Genomic DNA, 18,949 nt, shown 5'->3' on the forward strand with positions numbered 1-18,949 from the left:
AAAGAGTAACTTTTCGATGGAGCAAAATTCAAAGAACATATATAGTTTCTACTCAGTAGATGAAAACGAAAAATTCCAGTAGGGCCATATAATCCTCAAACGACATTTTTTTTACTTTTCTAATGTCATACATCTATCTGTTTACCACATTAATTTCAGTTACAAACTTACAACACAACTTTACTTTTTGTGAAGCTCGGTTGGAGGCAATGATGTTTTCAGATCCCAGCAAACGCATGTCTTCTTCTACCATGCTGCAAATTTTCTCATTAGAGTTGGCTAAAATTCCTGGGAATGATGGATTAGTAGAGTTGTATGGATACATAGCAGCTCGGGATGATGTGGATAAGTTGCTTAATTATGTCATCAATATTAGCAGGGATGATCTCATTATTGTGGAGCAGGTGCACATCCATACTTGCGTGCAATTATTTCAAGGGATAAGTCTATCCTAAGTTCCTAACACCCCCTAGTGTCGAGGTTTGCCTACTTAACCTGCTTAGTTATGAAAACTTGTGTTTGCCCATTAAAAGTATCCACCTCCATCTAACTCACACATTGGAGCGGTTTTGGAGGTTCCATCCACGTTGCTAGTTAGGTGCACACTGCCTCGAATGCAGAACTACCCAAGAGAATCATTTAGACGTTCTGGAATATTTCAGGAGTGAAATATCAGAATTTTCCAGTTAAGTGTGTTCAGGTCGGAATGTTGCTATTTGAGGGGGTTATGTAGACTTATTCCTTATTTAAATTACATTATTCATTTCACATTCTAGGGATAAACTTATCACATGTATAGAACACTGCATTCTCTTGGTGGCATACTACAATTACTACTCTATTTTACATCATTAAAGTTGGGATAGATTGTGACTCTTTAAGTTTGTATTATTTGTGCTCCTGAATTATTTAGTAGACATAAAACCCAGTTTTCACGCTTGGTTTTCTTAATAACTAGATGTAAGATTAGTTACAGTTGTTGTTCCATGCTAATTTATTATGTTATAGCTCACATGTAATACTTTTGTCTTACCTGTGGAAAATATGCTTCCATGCGATTAGTCTGTCCATAAATAGCATAGTAACAGTATAGTACTTTTGATCGTATAAGGCAGTACTATAACAGTATGAAAGGGTGATTTACTATGAGAACAGATTGAAATTATGAAACTAATGGAGTATCACTTATTCCAAACAAAATCGAACCAAATTGTTTTCGATTCTCGGTTGTTTCGTAGTACACCACACTGAATTGATTTCCTTTTGTTTATGGAAATTGGTGTTCTTTTGTTTATAGGCATATGTAGGTACATTGCATTGATGATCCCATCACTAGAACACTTTTCTGTTTTCATTTCACACAGGCTTATGTAACTAAACATCTGGGATTTGAAACAATATCAGATGAATAACAGGGGGTAATTATCCCTTTCAAAAAATTATGCACTTCTATTCATTTCATACAAAAAGCTACTAAATATAATACTAATTTTGTAGGGTTCTCTCATCAGCATGGGTGGTACGGTGGCCCTAAGCGAGGAATAGATGTGGCGGACTATGCTCTAATTGAGTATGACATGAGGATTAAGAGAGGCAGACAAGAAAGAGATGACCTACAACTGATCGACGGAGCAATATCCTTAGGCCCCCCACGGGACATGGAATCGTCCGTTCACATATAACATCTCTAACGATTGTAGCGGTGCAGTTCACATAACTTTAGCTCGTCTTTCTTGCGCGGTCGAGGCGACCGTAGAGGTTCTCATATCTGAAGTGCAGAGCGGTTTCCATATGTCTCTCAGATGTTTTACCAGTGGGTTTGACGATACGGAGATCCGGCTCTTTAATGGCACTGTTGTCAAGTCTTGCGGCTTGAAGAGATCTGTGGTTGCCGTAGTGGAGTGGTCTTTCATACGTTTGAAATTCAAGGTACGCGCACCGTCATCCGGTTCCGAGTCCAAACGTCGTTGTACCTTCAAGGCAAAAACACATGGGTCTAATACTCGAGAGATAAAAACTGATTTTGCTAAGTATTTGGTCTCGGTGAAGGTGACTTGGTCGACGTTGCCCGGTTGCTTTCCTGGCTAAGTGTTTGCCCGGCCGATACTTTTGTGTCTGTGATCGATTAACAATGGTATTTACGCACCCTAGAGTCCTGGACTTGTGAAAAAGCTTGGACTGTAATCAAACTATTGTTCTTTGTACTACGCATTCGGTCCAAATGCCACAGATGCTGCTGTAGTGCAGCTGTAGTGCACTAGGGTTTAGGTTGAAAGTATGGAGGAATTTCCTAGCTGCACATGCACAAGAGTGGCTTCTCGGTGGACTGCTAGCTTTTGGTTTTGTCTTGGGCTTTTGTCAGTTTTTTCTCCTCTGTTTTCCCTGTTTTCTCCCTGGTTTTCTCTGTCTCGCTTGTACTTCCTCCGTCCCATAATATAAGAACGTTTTTGACACTACACTTGTGTAAAAAACGCTCTTATATTATGGGACAGAGAGAATAATATAAGAACGTTTTGCGAGCAGTTTTTAAAATTCCAAAACATTTTTTGAATATGTGAACAAATTTTGAAGGGAACATTGTTTCAAATACCAAACAATATTTGAAAATGAAAACATTTTTTATACTCCCCAAAACATTTTTTAATATGTGAACAAATTTTGAAAATGATTTTTTAAAAAAATTCTGATTATTTGAAATAATAAAGAAGAAACAGAAACATGAAAAACAAGAAAATGAAATAAAAGCCAAAACTAGTAAAACAACAGATAAAAGAAAATCTGTTCAGGAATCATCTAGAAGGTTTGAAAAACTGCTAAAAACACAACTTGGAACCTTCTAGAAGGTTCCCAAAACCAGGATTATGTATATCGGACCTGATGAGAAAAATGGGCTGGCCCAATAACTCATTGTTGTTGATAGCCTGTGCGTTCGTCGATTATTGGACGCGGTAAGCATCCAATAGGATTTGTGGGATTTGCCCACTTCTCCTTGTCGTGCATCTTTGTATTTGTGCCGCAGAAGCACGGTATTGGTAAAGCGCGAAGGATCTACGTCAGGCCATCAACTTTTGCATATGTGCCACTCAAGGTTTTCCAACAAGGAGAGATTCAAGGTGTCTGAGGCTCTTAAATGGGGACGAAGGAGGAGACGAGGGCGGTGACTGCCGAAGCCACTAACCAAAACCCCAATGAATAGGCTTCGAGCCGGCAGGAGCACATAATCTTGGGATAATTAGATTTATGCCTCTAGTTGTGTCCCACTCGTCTGTTTTACCCCTAATTTCCAAAAGTCATCGGTTCTGTCCAAATCGCTTTGCTCCTCTTATGCTTTTGCCCTTTGACCGTTTGACCGTCAGTTTGAAAACTTCATAACTAATTCATACTAAATCAGAAAAATGCAAATAAGATACCAAAATGTTCAGAAAAACATCACTATATGTCAGTGTCATTTGCATTCATGAAAAAAGTGTTGGAAAGTGCCCATCCGAGTTTTAGCTCTTATGCTACCACCATTAATAGTAAAATCTAAAAAAGTTCAAAAAAATTCAAAAATAATTTGGTGGCAAAGAATGACAAATGTTTTAAGTGCCTACCAAGTTTCATCAAGGAATAACATTTGTGGGTGCCGCGGCAAAAAAAAACAATCAACACTCCAAAATAGATTATTTTTTTGCCACGACTTCCACGAATGTCGTTCCCTAATGAAACTTGGCAAGCACTTAGAACACTTGTCGTTCTTTGCCACCATACTTTTTTGAATTTTTTTGAATTTTTTTAGAGTTTACTATTCATGGTGGTATCAAAAGAGCTAAAACTCGGATGTGCACTTTCCAACACTTTTTTCATGAATGCAAATGACACTGACATATAGGTGATGTTTTTCTGAACATTTTGGTATCTTATTTGCATTTGTTTGATTTTTTATGAATTAGTTATGAAGTTTTCAAACTGACGGTCAAACGGTCAAAGGGCAAAAGCATAAGAGGATCAAAGTGACTTGGACAGAACCGGTGACTTTTGGGAATTAGGGGTAAAACAGATGAGTGGGACACAACTAGGGGCATAAATCTAATTATCCCAATAATCTTCAATCGGATCCAAGATCTCCATAATGTTCAATCGGATCCAAGATCTCCAGAAGGTCATTATTCGTTTGATTAGTCTAGCCAAGCAGATCCAATCTATACACCCTGTCTAGATCGTCTGTCTCCAAGACCCACAACCCGCTGAAACACCAGATGTACACTTAAGAATAGGGTTGTTACTCGCTACGTGGGATCCCGAAGAAGGTAAAATTCGTGCTCCTGTCCATCTGGTAACCTGGTAACCTGGGGTGATATCTCATTGTCATACAAATTTTGTGTGGTTGTCATGTTATTGTTAGGTATTTTGCGAAAAACACCTTGACATTAAGCTCGTAGGAAACCTAGCTGGCACGGTCCAAAGCATAACACATCACGAAGTAAAACGGGCTGCACTTGCCCGACATGACCAAACGGAGTGGGCTTTAGCTGAAAAGGGAGAAAACCGGAAGGCACGACCTAATACAGTGTTGCAGGCCGTGCTTGGGCTGACCCGGCACGAAAACAAACTGTAGCATAGAACTGAAGAAATAGTGTCTGTCAATTGAAGAAATAGTCCTCACGGAGGTGAGTGGCAGTTTCGAGACTACACGGCATAACATGCATAAAGGGTTGTTGCGCGCGAATTACCATGGTGTACCCGGGGGCCAACGCACCCGTATGCACAAAATAATTTAATAATTGCAAAAAAAAGTCAAACTTAAACTTTTCTGGAATCAAATATGGTCAAGTATAGTATTCATATTAAGGCCCCGTTCGCTTCACAGCTTTCCAAACCTTTCCAAAGGAATCCTCAATTCCACAGGTTATTTTTTCTTTGATACGTTCGTTTCAAAGGAACTAGCTACAGTATACCAGAGGAAAGGCTCGCCAGTAGTGTCGATTTCACAGGAATCTTTGCATCCACCCTGACCACTTTTTCTGGGCGGAAGCCCGAGGCAGCCATAGGAAAGGTGAATAAAATATACTATACCAAAGCATGCTGTGAGACGTGAGAGAAGAATACTAGCTGAAATGAATATAAAATATTCTAATAGCTACCGCTAGTGTGTGATTAGCAGTGGGACTTCCTGCGCTCTTTCTTCGTCCACCGAACGCACAGTCTTTGTTCATTTCCTTTGTTTTCAATTCCTTGGTGTTGTACCTGAACTCATTCCCTATTCCTGCACATTTTTACATTCCTATGGTTCAGAACCCTTTAAAGAGAACGGGGCCTAAAAGGTTCGCCAAGGAATGACTTTCATGGTATTTTGGGTGGCAAAACACAAATCAAAATGCTATATACTGGTACTATTTGCTATTTTGTCCTTAAATTTTTGCTTTTTGCCCTAAAGTCAACGGGAGTTATTTTTTTGTGAAACATTTTATACGAGTACAATACTTGATCATATATGGTTTCAAAGAAAAATCACAATTTCTTGCATCTTTTACAATCACTAAATTATTTTGTGCATATAGGATGCATTGGCATCCCAAGTCACACATGGGAAGGCACGCCTGTGCCGGCTCGGCACGACCGTCCGCGGTCACGGCGGCATCATAGGGTGCTGGTGGTGCAGGCTCTGGTGGATGACGGGTTGGTGTCTGCTTGGCCAGAAATACCTGCGCTAGCTGGGCTAGCTAGGCTATGGCCCGTCGGGGCAAGGAAACCAAACGCACCCGAGTAGCCGTCGTGCTTTTGGGAAGTACATGCCGATTTCTCATACAGCCTAGCAAACAACTTCTCACATTGGCCTGCCCCACAGTATGCAGACAACTAAACATATATCTCAACTCTTTTTTGCATCAGCTTAGCCAGGCTAGACTCAGCCAGGATGGTGCATACGATGCAGTGTGAAGCTATGCAAGGAACCAAACACGCCCAAGTTTCCTTCCGTCGTGCAGCCATCTCTTAAGGGCGAGAAAATCTGCATGAGGATGCGTTTGTGGAGAACGAGTGAGGAGAAAAGCTTACATTTCGGTCCAGTTTGCGGACGCGCGCAATATCTTGACAGCATCAAATCTTCGACGGGATCCGCCTGAATTGGACGAGATATGAGCTACTCCAAGGTCAAATCTTGAGTACGTAGCTGTTTGTTTTGACCACGCATGTACATTCAACGCGCCAAGTATTCTTCTGAATTTACTTCTAAGGAGGCAAGGACGAGATATGAACCACGTACTGTTGTTACTTTATGCACTGACAAAGCAAAAACGAATATGAGGGCACGTTCAGTTAAGAATAGTGCATGCGCAATGCTGGACTTTTGGATAATACTTTCTGTGTCATCGCCATCACCCATCAATATGCTCTCTCCAATATAAGATGCTTTGGACATTTCAAATAGTCTACATGTAGACTGAAACGAATGAACAAACACATTAAAACATATTTATATACATTCGATTTCATGAAAGTGAATTTTTTTATATTTATGAACAGAGGGAGTATGTATGCCGTTCTGTTCAATGGTCATATACTCATATGCTGGAAAAGTCACAGGTGATATCACACCTTAAATGCTCTCATGATACCAATTTGAGACGCAAATTTAAACGTTTCAAAATATTTTGAATCTTTTATGAATGTTCACAATGTATGTGACTACAACCCCTAAAAAGGTCTGATCAAAATTCAAAATACACATTAAGAAACAAAAAAGACAAATCTAGAATGAAAAGTGTCAAAAAAGTCAAAAGCATACTTGACACTGTTCACACCTGGATTTCTCTTTTTTGTTTCTCAAGGTACATTTCGATTTTTAACCTGAAATTTTCAGCGGTTGTAGATACATTTCCTGTGAACATTCACAATTTTCAGAATTTTTTGAACATCTAAAATTGACTTTTTTGAAATGGTAGCATGGGAGCACGTGAGTCTTGATATCACTGGATATTCTCCCATCATATGCGTGCTAGCCAGCATTAATTTGGGCCAGCTGGTCAACGACTCGATGCGCGGGACAGATACTTAATTTCACATCATGGATCGTCAACTGATCCAGCTCGATCAGTTTAGTACTAGCATCGCATATACCAGTGTATATTTATCCTATAAATAGGAGTATTGTTGTTCGGGGATCGATCACATAGCTAGCTATCACACATAGCACGTTGATTGGGCAAACACATCACACAAGAAAGTATTACTCCATGGGGTTTCAAAAGGGTCCTGCTGGGGTTAGTGCGATCATGGTGGGTCTGATCATAGTGATCATGGCCACTGCGGCTATGAGCTGCTCGGAGAAGGTGGCCACCGACGAGAAGACGTCGTGGCCGGAGGTGGTAGGGCTGAGCGTGGAGAAGGCCAAGGAGATCATCCTCAAGGACAAGCCCGACGCCGACATCGTCGTCCTCCCCGTTGGCTCGCCGGTCACCAAGGACTACAGGTCCGAGCGCGTCCGCATCTTCATTGACACCGTCGCCGAGATCCCCCACACTGGCTAGCTAAGCTACCTGTCTAAACATAAGTATTTATTTTTGTCAAGGGTATACATGGACGAATAATTTCATATACGCCCGCCCCACATGGATCAATGCATAGATGTCATGGGTTTTGTGCTAGCTCTTGGATCCTTCATATTGCATCTTTTCTTTATGAGTTTTTTTTCTCCTATATGCTTGGGCGGAGTTGGATTATCTTCTGGGCACCCTTGGTGTCGGCTTCTCCAGGATGTCGGTCTATGTTGACGACTTTTCAGGAACTTCTTGTATAAACTTCTGGGTTTCAGTGAGGCGGTGGCGATGCTTAAAGCACCAACGACAGACAGGTCACAACACCGCTCTCTTGTTGAAGTGATTAGCAGCTTAGCACGCCGTCATGCTAGAGAGCTTGTATTCGTGCAGTGTAACCGTTGGTAGAATACCGCGAGTCATGAGTTGGCCGCGTATGGCCGTAGCACCCCACGTACACAGTCTGGTTCGTAGGAGGACCGGACTTTCTTGTAAACTTGGTTAAGGCCGAGAGGCCTCCTTGAGTAATGAAAGTTTTTTCCCCCTACAAGAAAAAAAAACTTCTGAGTTTCAGCAAGGTTGCATGAGACAGAGGTCCGAGCTAGCTTTGCTCATGGAGTCACGGCGAGCTCAGATGGAGCAGAAAGAAGACGGTTCATTTTCTTAAAGGACTTGCCTCTAATTTCTTGTTATTCTAAGAAAGTTTTTGCAAGGGCTTTTTCTAGGAAAAGCTAGTGATCAACTGGCGGATCTTTTCTCTCACATCCACCATGTGCTACACTTGACACGCGTCTTGATGGGACAGCGCATCGCTTCTCTCCTTCATCCCTATCTCCACCGAAATGGCCGCATATATTTATCTCTCCTTTCCATGAGTTGAATCAAACCTTCACCCGCAACCTCTTTCTGGATCTCATCTGACCATGCAGAGCGCTCTATACTCCGATTCTTGCAACTAGGCACCTGTTTCAAAAAACCACGCATTCTCACGCGCGCTGACCCTCCCATCTCGTATCTCTCTCTCTCTCCACGCCCTGCCTCTTTCCATGAATTTCATCCCCACCTCTTGTCAAACAAGCATGTTTGCTGCAACCCCACCACATCGGAGGCGGGCACTAGCGTCCTTCCTCCGTCGTAAAAACACGGGTGCTGTAGAGACCACGGGGTGCTCTCTCTGTTGCAAGGTCGGTGTTCTTGCATGTTTTCGCAACAACAGTCTTGTTGCAGGAATACATAGAAGAGGCTGAAGATCTTGGGTTCTATTGCAATGGAGGTTTTGTCACAAGGGTCTTGTTGCAGAAAAATAGAGAAGAAGTTCTACATCAAGGGTCTTGTTGCAGAAAAATAGAGAAGAAAATGTTTTGCAACAGGGGTCTTGCTGCATGAAATTAGAGAAGAGAAGATTTTGCAATAGAGGTCTTGTTGCAGAGAATTAGAGAAGATTTTTTGTAACATGACTCCTGTTGCAGAAAGTTAGAGAAGAAGAGATTTTGCAACAAGGGCATTGTTGCAGGAAATTAGAGAAAAAAAAGAAGACTCTCCTCGTACAATCAGACGGGTCGCGAGGCGGCGGATCGGCCGACACGTAGCACGACCCGTATTTTAATACTATATAATATATGGTCATTGTCTTTCCGCAAAAAGTTAGAAAAAGGAAAATGTATTGCTTCATGAAATTTAACTTTTATGTTTATATTTGTGTAAATTTTGGTATACTATCATTTAAGTGGACCTAAAATATATACGAGCACACATTTAAAAGAAAACGATCATGACCATCATACTCTAATCTTTTTTTTTTGAAATTTATACTCTAATCTGCTACGTACAATAAGCCTGTATCGCAAAAGAAATCTGTTAATAATAAGCCAAGCCAACTAATCCCACCGCAGCATTCGGTCAATACGCCGTGAGATGCGAGAGCCCCCCGTAGGGTACAGCACTACTCCTCGCCGCCGCCGCCGCTGCCCCCTCAGATGCAGATCCCCCGTTCCGTTCTACGCCCCCTCTGACACCCTAACGTCGCCACCCCAATGCGCCGCCTCTCATCTCCCTCGCGACGCCTCCTCTCTTCCATGGCATCTCGCTGGTGGCCACCAGCGCTTGCGCGACGACTCGTCCCGCCTGTCCGTCGTGTTTCCTCCGAGGCCACAGATGGGAAACTCGGTGGCAGTGTGGAAGATCCAAGGAGCGCAAGCAAGGGTCGTACGACTGAAATCTTGATCATGGAGGACGAAGAAGAAGTCAGCGACATCGATTACACCGTGGAAGTTAATGGTATTCCACAGAGCAGTCACCGTGATGGCTCTATCTACAGGGGCATCCGTCGTTCCGGCTGGAAAAGGGATTATCGTGTCGCAGACCGTAGCGAGAGTAAGTGATCAATACTACTCATCTCTTTTCCTATTATTTATTCATCGCTCGTACATGTATGCGACTTTTTTCTCTTGGCCATTGTTACACCTTTTTCCACGTCAATATTTGATCGTGCTTAGGGTATCTTCAACTGTAACCTGTAAATTTTCTCCCGCATCCGTTTATGGATGGGAACTAGTCCACGGGCACAGATGCGGGAAAACGCCATCCAACCATAGTCATATACATTAAAAAAAATTAATAAACCGGATGAAATTCATGCAAACCGGACGAAATATATTCAAGTTCTAATATAATTTACATAAACGGATGATATTTTGACCGTTTTACTAAAAACTATTAAAGTAACACTAAACCCTATATCGGATGACCACCACGTAAGCGTGGCCGCCCTGTCCTGCTGCACCGCCGTCAGCGTCTGTGCCGCCGTTTTCGTCATCGTCGTCCCTCCAGCGGCGCAAGGATGTCGGAGGTTCACGGCAGTCTTGTCCGGTGGCTGCCTGACGGTCGCCGAGGAGCCACTCCGCCTCCTACTGCGTGGTGCGAAGGGCCGCCCTGGCCACTGCTAAAGGCGCTGGCAGCGGCCATGCCCCTGTCGGCATTGGCGGAGCAGTCACTAAGCGACCACTCCTTGCCAATCTTGGGGAGCTCGCCGTCAAGGCGGCGGCGGCGCCTGGCGGCCGTCTCCGTGATGGTGACGGAGCGGTCGAGCGCCCACACCGCGGCGAGGTCCGGGTCGTTGTGGACCCATTCCGGTGCCACGTCCGTCATGGTGAACACGGAGCGACGACCGACATTTTATCAGTCGTACCTCGCCTGCTTCCGCGCCGCGCGCTCAGCCTCGGATACCACGACTCGAGAGCCGGAGGCACCGCCGAAACCACCGCCTCCGAGGTAGTGGAGGATGCGGCCACGCGCCTTGGTGGTCGTGGGTAGCACCTCCTTCGTCTGCTGGCAGTGGCATCGTGGTGGTGACGAGGGCCCGTCGACCCGCATGTAGCGGCCATGCGGCAGGGGGGACGCCGGCTCGTCCTTCCCGCGGCGGAGGCGCTGGAGATGTCGGCTCCTGCTTCACACGGCCGCCGTTGTGGAGGCCGTGGTTGCACGGTGGGACGTCGGCTTGTCCTTCACTTGCCGGAGTGGGGATGTCGCCTCCCGCTTAAAGCGCACCCGCGGCGGGGACGGTGGCTCCTCATTCACACGCGCCGGTGACGGTGCCGCTGGACCCATCTGACAGACGAATTCTTCGTCCCCCAGAGCCGCCTTCGTGAGGAGACGGGGCCGCTGCTGTGGCTGGTCCTCATCACTGGATGAGATGACAATTTCCTCCTTGCAGGAAGAGCCCGCCGCTGTGGATGCGGCTGGTCTAGTTGAGCAGGGGCGGCGACGCCATGATCTGTCTGACGATGAACTTCCACCATTGCCGCCTGTTGGCGCGGAGAACCAGGACTTCGGCATCACCGCTGGGCTCGAAGAGGAGAAAGGGCTCGGAGAGGAGGAAGAAGATTGTGCGGTGCTCGGGGTGGTGCGGTTCTGGACGACGCTAGAGCGAGGCCCGGCGGAGGGCCGGTTAGCCCGCTTCAATGCGGCACAACGGCCGGAGTTGATTTCTAGGGACGCGGCGTCCGCATTGAAGCGGCGGCAACGCCCGAGAGGTCGCGTCCGTCTGCGCCGCCTTCCCGTCTGGTCAAATCGCGGCATCAATGTCGGCCGATGCATGCTCTGGGCCGACATGAATGCGACGCGGTAAGCTGCGTGTCGCGTTGGATGGAAACCGCGGGAAGGGTGGGTGGGTGGTTTAGGTGGGCCAAGACGGTCAGAAGAGGGCCTGGGAGCGGTCCGGACTCCCGCAAAGCCCCGCGTTTGTCTCTGGTTTGCGGAACAAATCACGTCCGGACCATGCTGTAGACCAATACAGGCCCACGTTGGATGGCTTCCGCTGTCCAGACGCATGCGAGAGGTTTACGGGTCAGCGTTGGAGATGCCTTTTTATAGACTAGCAAAAATGCCCGTGCGTTGTAATGGGAGAGAAAATAACACACGCTCTTAATCCCATAATCATGACTCAAGACCCTAATAGGTCCACGTCCTTTATTTTCACATGGCATCACATTTGTGTTGCCGACGGTAGGCCTAGTGCTCACACAAAGAAAACACGTTTAAATGTGGTTAGTCCTAAGGCGTCTCTCTTGCTCTCTCTCTCTCATGCGCACGCACACTCGCTCAGAATAAGATGAGAAATATGTTGTTTTCCCGGCGAGGTTTTTCAGAGGTGTACATGTGTGGTTATCGATATTTTATTTTCTCTCAGTCTGGTTTAAATGGGTGTTTATTTGCAATTCGGATCGCCGCTGGTACGTATATTAAGTTTGCACTAAAAATAATATTTTAGTAGTATTTAGCAGCTAAAAATAGCATCATATTTAGATTCTACACATTTTTCTAATCAAATTTCATATATAACATGTTAGAATCGAAGTTACGGTTTAAAAGATATGTATAATTTTGTTTTAGATAAACCACGGATTGATTAACCGAAAAGTCTTCAGGTTTTCTGTTAAAACAAAAAAATGATTCGGCTGACTTAAATATGAACTGCGGGTTGATTAGTATAAAAAGTAGGGAGGTTTGTGTAAAATGCAAAAAATGGTTTGTTCTCACTTAAAGATGGACTGTGGGAATTTTCTGCAAAAGGACGCGACGGACGACCAGAGACACTCCATGCTTTATTATTAGGGAAAGATTATTGTTTCTAGTCAATGTTGTTCTTACATACGTATTTTATAGAAACTTTTGGATTTGTAACTGTGCACAATTTTACCTAACCGGAATCAGATTGAACTAGTCCACACCTGAAGCCTTATAGCTGTGACAAGTGAAGTTCTACAGTCTAGAAGGCTAGCAAAGGAAAGAGTATACCTGGTTCGCTGTGGATGTAGCTCTTTAAGTTATTATAATTGTCCCTCCTCACCCTGGTGGTCTTCAAGCATCTCTCCTGCTTAGCTTTGTAGGCTCAGAGCATCTACAAACAAACGGACTTGGCAAATCTGACCCCTCAAACGCCCACTGACGCGTCCGGCCCGTCCGGGGACAATGACCGGTCACGCCTCGAATAATCCATTCCACAGACGGATATCTCAACTTAGAAACCTCAAATTCATACTATTACATGCAAGGTAAACCTAATCTTAAGTGGAGCCTGTCCGACTCCATTGTGCCCTTGTCCGGCGGCCGGCTGCGGTCCCTAGAGTGTTGGTCCGGTTGTTGGCGAGGTAGAGTAGGACACGGGACACGAGCCAGCTTATGGGACTCAAGGCGCCGCCGTCTCCCATGCCCTACTCTTCCTTGTCGGAGTCCGGAACCCTAACGGTTGCGGTGGACGTCAGATTGATGATGGATCCGTCCTGGGACGAGCCGACAACATCCACCACAACGCGGTTGCGGCGCCCGGACTGGTGCGCCATACAGGGTGCCGGAGAATGCGACTCCACTTCACCAACGTCGGTCGCCGCGAGGGCTGTCGCTGTCCTTGCTCGGGGAGGGGGGGGGGGCGTGCCATGTTTGCGACGGACGACGCCCATGGTGCATCCTCCACCTCGGTGAGCCAACGGGGGGGTTGCGCGTCGGCCACCGCGCTCAGACGACAGATGGACTGCATCGCCTCTGGTGAGGCAGCGATGCCACACCACGTGCCGGATCCATGCGGCATTTGGGTGGGCGCAATGGATTCTCGACGGAAGGAGTCCGAGCGCAGCCGATGGATTCTCGACGGAAGGAGTCCGAGCGCTGCCGTTGGGTGGCCTCCTCCCGGGAGCTGCGGAGCGCAAGCCGAACGGTCATCTCCTCCTCAGGGCTACGTGGGATGAGCTCGGGGTCGACGGATCTGAAGGTGTAGGACTTGGATATTCTGCCCGCCATGCTGGAGAAGGCCGGAGATCGCCGGATGGGAGCTTGGGTGGCGGAGGGGAGTGAAGTGAAGTGGCTAGGGTTTGGTCCGAGGAGCGAATGGGGAGGAATATATGTGGGGTCGGGTGGGGCAGTGTGGGTCGGGTCTGACGTGGCGGATGCGCTCGGCGCCCCCATATTCGCCCTACATTTGGGCTGGATATGAGGGGTGCCAGTCAACCTGGACGTTTGAGGCCCGTTTGAGGCGTCCATCTGGGTCGGTTTTTTTGTTACCGGTCAATGACCGGGCCGTCTGCCCAAATATTTGAGGCGGGTTCGGGGTGTCTGGCTGTAGATGCTCTTAATACCAGCTTTTCTCAACATACATCCCTTGTTGCAGTGCAATAGCTGCAGTGTATTGGGGTGCTATGATTCCATATTTGGACATCTTGTTTTTCCCTAGCACCTCATGAGGTTGCTTTTTCCTTGACTTCTGGCCATATATACCTGCCTTTTTGTCATACAAAGGTGAGTTTATAGTATGACCCTTAGTCTTATCCCATTCAGTGGAAACTCCTAACTGGTTTAATCCTATTTCCCCATATGCTTGTAGGTGAGACTTCAGTTTTATCTCATACCCATTAGAACGTAGAAGAATGAAGGTTGCTCTCCTCCAAACTCTTCTGCATGCGGTGATACTATATGGTATTGAGTTGCTGCACCACTGAATGAAGAACATCCAGTTAACTTATCATAGAGCACCAATCTCATTTAAATAGATGACAAGTGATGTATGTTCAGGGATAAATGAGGACATACAAACATAAAAAAGAACATACAATTTGTGCAGACACGATGCACACACAAAATTGTTTAGACACGTTCCTAAAGAAAAACTTTTCGACGGAGCAAAATTCATTGTGAAATGAACATAGATAGTTTCTACTTAGTAGATAAAAAGGAAAAATTCAGATAGGGCCATGTAATCCTCAAACGACATGTTTTTACCTTTCTAATGCCATGTAGCTACTTACCGCGCTAATTTTAGATATAAACTTACAATATAACTTCATTTTTTATGAAGCTCGGTTGGAGGCAATGATGTTTTCAGATCCCACAAAGGGCATGAAAGATTGTTGTAACATGCTGCAAATTTTCGCATTGGAGTTGGCTAAAATTCCTGGGGATAATGGCTTAGTAGAGTTATATGGATACATAGCTGCGCGGGACGAAGTGGATATGTTGCTTAATTATGTCGTCAATATTAGCAGGAATGATCCCATCATTGTGGCGCAGGTGCATACACATACTCAGGTGGAATTATTTCAAGGAATAAGTCCATCCTAACATCCCCTAGTACTGAGGTTTGCATGTTTAACCCCCTTAATTATAGTCCTGAATCCGCCCATTAAAAGCACACATCCTATGGGTGCAGCCTTTTGGAGGCCGAGCCCCAGGGAGCTCGTTTTGAAAACCAAATTTCTAAAGCGCGAAATTTTTTGAATGTTTTTTTGTGAACAATCACACACATGTGTATTATGTATGTGCGAAAATTCATAACCATATACTTTCACACATGGCATACAGAAAAAAGCCAAAAATGTATTTCTAAGATGAGCCAATATTTTTTGTTGTTGGTCCGGAATTATTTTTTGTACAGCCTAAAAAAATCAAATGATTTTTCACACGTTCGTGCAGAAAACGTATATGTTTTCATGGATTTAAAAAAAATATTGAAATATGACTTTTGAAAAATACCGAGCTCCCTGGAGCTCGGCCTCCATTGGCATTTTCCGCCCATCCTATATCCTATATAACTGAATAGGTGATCTCCACTAATCTATTTCTTTTAACATGCAAAACATGTCAACTCAACATGCAACCATGCATGAAAAGGGCCTGCCACAACATACAATCATGCATGAGAAAAGGCCCACTTCAACATGCTACCGTGCATATTAGTAATGTGACATACCCATCTAAATGGTTTTCTACTATACAATAATCAAATACAAATATGGTGCATTTACAGTTTTAGTTCTCATATCATTTTATACAACCAAATCTCATTGCAATATATTTTGCAACCAGTTCACGTATTAACAGACGGGGTATCATCTAGTTTGGATAGCATTGGAGGTTGTTTCAGCGACATGGGTCGTTAGATGGACCATGCCACAAGGGCAAAACCGCCCCCAAAGAGTCTATCATTTAGATGGTATGGAATATTTTGGGAGCCAGATACTAGATGTTTTTGTACATAATTAAGTAGATGGAGCTTGCTATTCATGGGGTTAAGTAGATTCCTTATTTTAAAATTGCATTATTCATTTTAAAATATAGGTAAACTTAACACATGCATCGAACAGTACATTTAATTGATGGAATACTGCAAAAAGTATTCTCTTTTACTTCATTAATTGGGATAGATTATGAATTTTGTATTATTTGTGCTCTTGAATTATGTACTCCCTCCGTTCCTAAATATAAACCTTTTTAGAGATTCTAATATGGACTACATATGGAGCAAAATGAGTGAATCTACACTCTAAAATACGTCTATATACATGCATGTGTACTCCGTATTGAAATATCTAAAAAAACTTATATTTAAAAACGGAGGGAATGGTAAACATAAAGCTCAGTTTTCACTCTTGAAATTTCAATAACAAGAAATAAGTATTTGTTGTTGTTGTTCCACAATTATCTATTTTGGTATTGGGCCAATGTAATATTTTGTCTTACCAACTGAAAAATACTTCCCCATGTGATCAGTTTGTGCATGAGTAGAAGAATAATAGTATAATGCATTGGATTGTACAAGTTAGTGCTATATTATTATGAACGCGATTTACTATGAAGACAAATTTAAATTATGAAACGAATGGAGTATGATGTATCCCAGACCAAATCGAGTTGAATTGTTTTGGATTCCTATTTGCTTCACTGAAATTGATTTCCCTCTCTTTATGGGCATATACAAATACATAACATTAATGATCCCAACCTAGAACACTCGCTTCATTATTTCTATTTTCGTATAGGCTTAGGTAGATAAATAATTTGAATTTGAAACAAAACCAAATGTTGGGCCATTTTATGTGAGTCACGCCATTATACACTATGTATCCATTTTGTTTAATATGTGACAAAGATCTTGGTTATCAGTTGTAAGGTTTAAGTAAATGTTTTTTTACAAATGAAGCATCATAATGGAAATATTTAGCTTTCGATATTTCTTACTTTAATAGGAAGAGCTACTAATTATAATACCAATTATGTAGGGTTCTCTCATTTGCATGGCTAGTGGCCCTAGGCGAGGGATAGGGTTGGCGAACTATACAATAATTGAGTATGACATGAGGATCAAAAGAGGCAGACATGAAAGAGATGACCTACAACTGATCGACGGCGCAATAGAATTTTGCTTCACGAGCACATGGAATCGGCCGTTCACAATTAACATCCGTGGCGACTGTGGTGGTGCGGTCGACATGACTTTAGCATGTCTTCACAACGCGGTCGAGGCAACAGTAGAGGTTCTTATATCAGAACTGCATGGTAGTTTCAACATGTCTCTCAGATGTTTTACCAGCAGGTTCTATAAAGAGATTCGGTTGTTCGATGGCATCGTTACCGAGTCTTATGGCTTGAGGAAGTATGTGGTTGCGGTAATGGAGAGGTCTTTCATACGTTTGAAATTCAAGGTACACGCCCCGTCATCCAGTTCCAAGTCAAAACTTTGTTGTACGTTTAAGGCGAAGACCAATGGGCATAATGCTCGAGAGATAAAGACTGATTTTGTAGTTATCTCAGTGAAGGTGACTTGGTCGACGCTGCCTAATAGCTTTCCTGGCTAAGGTTTGTCGGGCCGTACTTGTGTCTGTGATGAGCAGACAATGGGATTAACGACACACTTAGGCAATGTGGAGTCATCGACTTGTGACAATGATTAGAGTGTAATCAAACTATTGTACTAAATATTTGGTCCACATGCTGATGAATCTTTCCATTTAAGAAAACTATGTGTCTTTGTTTTCAGGGTTAGGAAATTATGTATATGTTGAGGCTAGGTTAATTAGTTGTCTATGTTAATATGTTGCTTATGACATACTTAATTTTTCCTTGCCATTGCTTATGCTTTGATTTGTATGATTCATAACTACATGATTGAATCCGAGAGGAAATTGGGTGTAGACTCCTAGTGGGCCACAAGTGTTGAACCCACCTTGGAGGTCTATATAAAGGGGAGTGGGTGCACCTCTTAGGGTTGATCTTTTTCCACCCCACACAGCCGTCGATGCCACTCCCCACGCCCCCATGCCGTGTGACCAAACCTGGCAGTCCGCTGCCTGAAACTATTCCTCGTACGTCTACGGTGCTTGGACGAACCGTTCGAGGCATTCATGAGGCAGTGTTCGAGGGATCCGCGGGAAACTATTCGCGGGAGATCGTCTACACAAGGAGGAGACAACTCCGCTGATTGGTTATACGCATCACCAACTCTACTTCCGCTGCGGTGACTGCTTCTTCTAGCGGTAAACCCGATCCCGTGATCTATCCCCAGCAGTATGATCTTGGTTGCGCGGTTGAATTTTTTATTTGGCACTAGAGTATCGTACCACGTGTCCCAACAATAGGAGTTTAAACAAACAAGGGAGATCCGTTTAGGGTTGGCTAAAATTTTCTCATTACAGTTGGCTAAAATTCATGGGGATGATGACTTAGTAGAGTTGTTTGGTTACACAGCAGTGAGGGGTGATGCGGATATGTTGCTTAATTATGTCGTTATTAGGAGGTTAGGAGGGATGATCCCATTATTGTGAAGGAGGTGCGCACAATATATATACGCTTTTTCTCATATATATGTCGTTATTAGGAGGTTAGGAGGGATTGACTCCGTGGGTTCACCGTCATAATACGCTTCTTCTCATGAATTTACGTTTTCTGTTTTTTCATCTATATTATTTTCTACATTCGAGGTGGTACCATCCGTTCTTTCCGTGTTTCTTACGTTCGCTGGAGTTCCAAGCCTTTCTTCTACACGTACGTCCTTTCTGCTAGATGGGCCTCAGTGCACCACATGGCCCAACGAAACCGAGCTAGGCCTGGTGAAAAGTAAACGGCAGTCTCCTCCCCGCTCGATTGCTCCCCTGTTCTCAAGCGCACCAGCC

General features: G+C 44.2%; 2 protein-coding genes and 1 pseudogene across 2 annotated transcripts; all 3 read left to right on the top strand.

Moving 5' to 3' along the window:
• Window positions 1–251: 251 nt before the first annotated feature.
• Window positions 252–2,184, top strand: LOC109772595 (uncharacterized; annotated as a pseudogene).
• A 4,948-nt stretch (window positions 2,185–7,132) lies between these two features.
• LOC109782753 (subtilisin-chymotrypsin inhibitor-2B) lies at window positions 7,133–9,053 on the top strand. The gene has a single exon (XM_045229019.2). The coding sequence runs from the start codon at window positions 7,215–7,217 to the stop codon at window positions 7,506–7,508; it is 294 nt and encodes a 97-aa protein (XP_045084954.1). The 5' UTR covers window positions 7,133–7,214; the 3' UTR covers window positions 7,509–9,053.
• A 547-nt stretch (window positions 9,054–9,600) lies between these two features.
• LOC109772596 (uncharacterized) lies at window positions 9,601–17,779 on the top strand. Its single transcript, XM_020331279.2, has 3 exons — window positions 9,601–9,887; window positions 14,860–15,071; window positions 17,060–17,779. The coding sequence occupies exons 1-3, from the start codon at window positions 9,740–9,742 to the stop codon at window positions 17,633–17,635; spliced, it is 936 nt and encodes a 311-aa protein (XP_020186868.1). The 5' UTR covers window positions 9,601–9,739; the 3' UTR covers window positions 17,636–17,779.
• The last annotated feature ends 1,170 nt before the right edge of the window (window positions 17,780–18,949 follow it).

The sequence above is a fragment of the Aegilops tauschii genome, chromosome 5, assembly GCF_002575655.3.
Source record: "Aegilops tauschii subsp. strangulata cultivar AL8/78 chromosome 5, Aet v6.0, whole genome shotgun sequence".
In the NCBI taxonomy this organism is placed as follows: domain Eukaryota; kingdom Viridiplantae; phylum Streptophyta; class Magnoliopsida; order Poales; family Poaceae; genus Aegilops; species Aegilops tauschii.

Excerpts from the sequence above, each read along its gene's own strand:
- LOC109782753 (XM_045229019.2), top strand. The coding sequence starts at position 7,215 with ATGGGGTTTCAAAAGGGTCCTGCTGGGGTTAGTGCGATCATGGTGGGT.
- LOC109772596 (XM_020331279.2), top strand. The coding sequence starts at position 9,740 with ATGGAGGACGAAGAAGAAGTCAGCGACATCGATTACACCGTGGAAGTT. Across the intron at positions 9,888-14,859 it reads TGTCGCAGACCGTAGCGAGA|CTCGGTTGGAGGCAATGATG; the intron begins GTAAGTGATCAA and ends TTTTTTATGAAG. Across the intron at positions 15,072-17,059 it reads ATCCCATCATTGTGGCGCAG|GGTTCTCTCATTTGCATGGC; the intron begins GTGCATACACAT and ends CCAATTATGTAG.